Here is a 3,062-nt window from a genome sequence, read left to right on the forward strand (position 1 = left end):
GCATTCCTGATTGTATCTATACAGGCATGAAAAAGAGAACTGTATTACATAATATATCTTATGTTTCTATAAAGGAATGAAAGGTCACAAGTACCATTAATATGTATATTTGACAGCCTTTTTGACTGTCAGAAAGATCCAAGGAAGCCCTTGTCTACCATAACTTGAAAAGAAAGGGAGAGAGGGGGGTACATTATGAGAACTTTGGGATTTCATTACTTTTTCAAAACCTATGCACCACGCCGATTCTGGTTCTCAGGAAGCAAAAAGGGGTTGTTGGAAAGTGTCCTAAAGATAAACAGACTGATCAGAACATTCTTTCCTGTTTGATGCAACTGTGCATTATGGATTTGAATATGTGGCTCAAAGTTATCAATGAATTGTTGGTGGCTCTTAAGAAGAGCTTTGATAAGAAAAGCTTCTGTGATAGGAATGTGACAGTGTTTTATTTTGTTTTAATAATTTTCCTTTGTGCAAAAATAACCTCCCTGGAGTTAACTTAGTTTTTGAAACTTAAGTGCAGCAATAAATCTGAGCTAACAAACAGTCACAGGCAACATCTGATGCTAGATACTCTTCAGTCTCATGTATTTCTCTGTCATGTAGGAGCTCTTAACACATGGCTACTTGATGCATCCTATCATGTTGGAGTAAAGACTAGAAGCAGGCAAAGCCTTTCCACTGTAGCAGATTTCTGTAGATTGCGTAGAGTTTCTGTATATATATCTCACTTTCTGAAATAACTTCTGCTTATTAAAGTGAAACCAGATCCTCACTGTTCTAATAATCTGTACTGTTGCATTTCCCAGATTCTTCTGAAAAGAGATCCTCCACAGCTGCAGAAGATCAGCAGGCAACAAACACTTTGTTAGAGAACATCAAACTAAGCATTCAACACAATAATGTTGTTAAACCAATCAACCTCCTTCTGCAGAAGGTTAAGCCAGATGTGAAACGACAGAGGTAAAGGGGTAATGTTACTTTCTCCCCACTCAAAGTTAAACAACATCAGACCATATACACTTCATAATGATAATTCCATGAGGACTTCCCAGGAATACTCAGTTTCATTTGTGTCCGCCAAGCACTGTGTATATTTGTTTATGCCTGTGTTTACAAATAGATGCATTCTGTAACCAGATGCACAGTTAATCTGAATAAAATGAATAAATTTAATTATTTAATCAAAATGTACATTGTACTAATGAATGAGGAAGATGCAGATATTGACTGTGCAGATTTTAATGTTGATCCAGTTCTAGCAAATTGATAAGAACAAGTGTGCACCATCCTGTTGCAGTGTCTGGAATATTCCCCACAAAAATCAAATTGTTTAGTGATAACCATTTCTGAGATACATAGGGACATTCTGAAGCCAAAAACCAAAGTATGGATGGTCTGAAATAAGCCTGCTCCCTGTACTACACCCTTGGGCAGGAGTGACTTAATAAATAAGAGGTGCTTGACTTTATAGTTCTTGTTTTTCTGCAGTTTTTATGGCACATTTGTCAGGCATTTTTCACAGAAAATGTAATGACTAGAATATGGTGGCACTACAACTTTGTGCATTCAGGAAGTATTCAGGCATAAGAAGACTTTAAGCTAGTAAACATGTAGCTCAGTCACTTTCTTCACAAGCAAGAACGTAGACTTTCTAAACTTAGGATAGTTGGTGCTTTCATTGACTTGCCTTTCAAATTATTTCCTAGGAGTTTTTACAGAGAAATTCTTTTCCTTTCTCTGGTGTCTCTTGGAAGAGAGAACATCGACATTGGTAAGGAAAAATATGTATGGTGCCTGTGTATTAGGTGTATGAATACTCTGTATGACAACATCCATGAGTTTCTAAGTAACTTTTTAATTACTGTGTTTTAGTAAAAAGTACTGTGCTATCTCTTTTCAAGTAGGTGTTACTTTTATGGAAATGTAATTCAGATGGGGACATTAACTTTGTTTGAAACCAGTAATCAGTTATTTTAAACAAAATTAGTTAGCTTGAAACTCTAATTCCTCATGTATGAAAACTTGTTTCCAGTCTTGTCCGTCTTTCTCCGACTCACATATTAGACCTCTCTGCCCACCCCTTCCTGATCTCCTCTACCTTGTCTTGTTTTTGGTACTGAGCAAACAAGGGGACTCCCTTACGGGATGTTACATGGGAAAAACCCTGGTAACAGCCAATCTGAACTGTGGCCAAAGTGGTGGGCATCCACTGTGATGTGTTGTGATGCTCCAGTGTGAAGATGCTTTTCAGGTTCTCTGAGAGGATGCATTTTGAAAAAAAAAAAATAAAAAATCAGCAGCTAAGATAATTATTTTGTTACCATATAAAAATCACCAGAAATATTTTACAGGAAAAGTAGTGTGCGCTCTCCACGGTTTCTTATATAAATCCAACTTTTTCTATTTCAGAGGTCTTTGATAGTGAATACAGAATTGCACATAAAAATCTACCAAAGGATGTTCTTGGAAAGATGCAGAAAATAGATGCTCCACCAAGCAGCAGAGTTGAGTGTTGTAGGAAGTGCTTTGGAGCACCTTTAATATAAAAATGAAGAAGATGCACGCTACGCTTCAGTGAGACAAAAGTAGAGGTGAACAAACAGGAGCATGGTGATATATACACTTTGAATCCTAAAAGTTTGTAAATAAGCGATGTGTCAAAACAATTTCATTGAGCTACAACATACATTCTTGTCTTTCATCTCATGAGACACAGTGCAAAGTATGTTAAAATGCTTAAAAACTATATTAATAGGATTAATTTGTTTCAGTTACTGATCTGTTTTTTTTTCCCCTGTATATACATATCCTTTTCCTTCCTCAAACCTTTTCCACACAACATTAAGTTGTTCAAAAAGGTGATGATTCAACAGCAGCCTACAATTGGTGACTTTTTTAAGGAACACCAGTATTTGTGTCTTTTATTGAAATATATCCTGCCAGAGAATACTTATTCTTCACTGCTCCTTTAACATTACCTTTACCTGAAGAGGGATCTTTTCATTGGTGTGCAGTATGTATGTATGAATGTAAATATTTTAGTCCTTGGATCGGAAGTT

General features: G+C 36.2%; 1 protein-coding gene across 1 annotated transcript in view; it reads left to right on the forward strand.

Moving 5' to 3' along the window:
• Positions 1 to 2,689, forward strand: part of DENND4C (DENN/MADD domain containing 4C) — a 47,113-nt gene extending 44,424 nt beyond the window's left edge. Inside the window, exons 30-32 of the mRNA XM_010008484.1 lie at positions 810 to 963; positions 1,710 to 1,774; positions 2,413 to 2,689. Coding sequence (XP_010006786.1) covers positions 810 to 963; positions 1,710 to 1,774; positions 2,413 to 2,549 — 356 coding nt within the window. The 3' untranslated portion in view covers positions 2,550 to 2,689. The remainder of the gene's footprint in view (positions 1 to 809; positions 964 to 1,709; positions 1,775 to 2,412) is intronic.
• The last annotated feature ends 373 nt before the right edge of the window (positions 2,690 to 3,062 follow it).

The sequence above is a fragment of the Chaetura pelagica genome, unplaced genomic scaffold (genome assembly GCF_000747805.2).
Source record: "Chaetura pelagica isolate M959 unplaced genomic scaffold, ChaPel_1.0 scaffold232, whole genome shotgun sequence".
Taxonomy (NCBI): Eukaryota; Metazoa; Chordata; class Aves; order Apodiformes; family Apodidae; genus Chaetura; species Chaetura pelagica.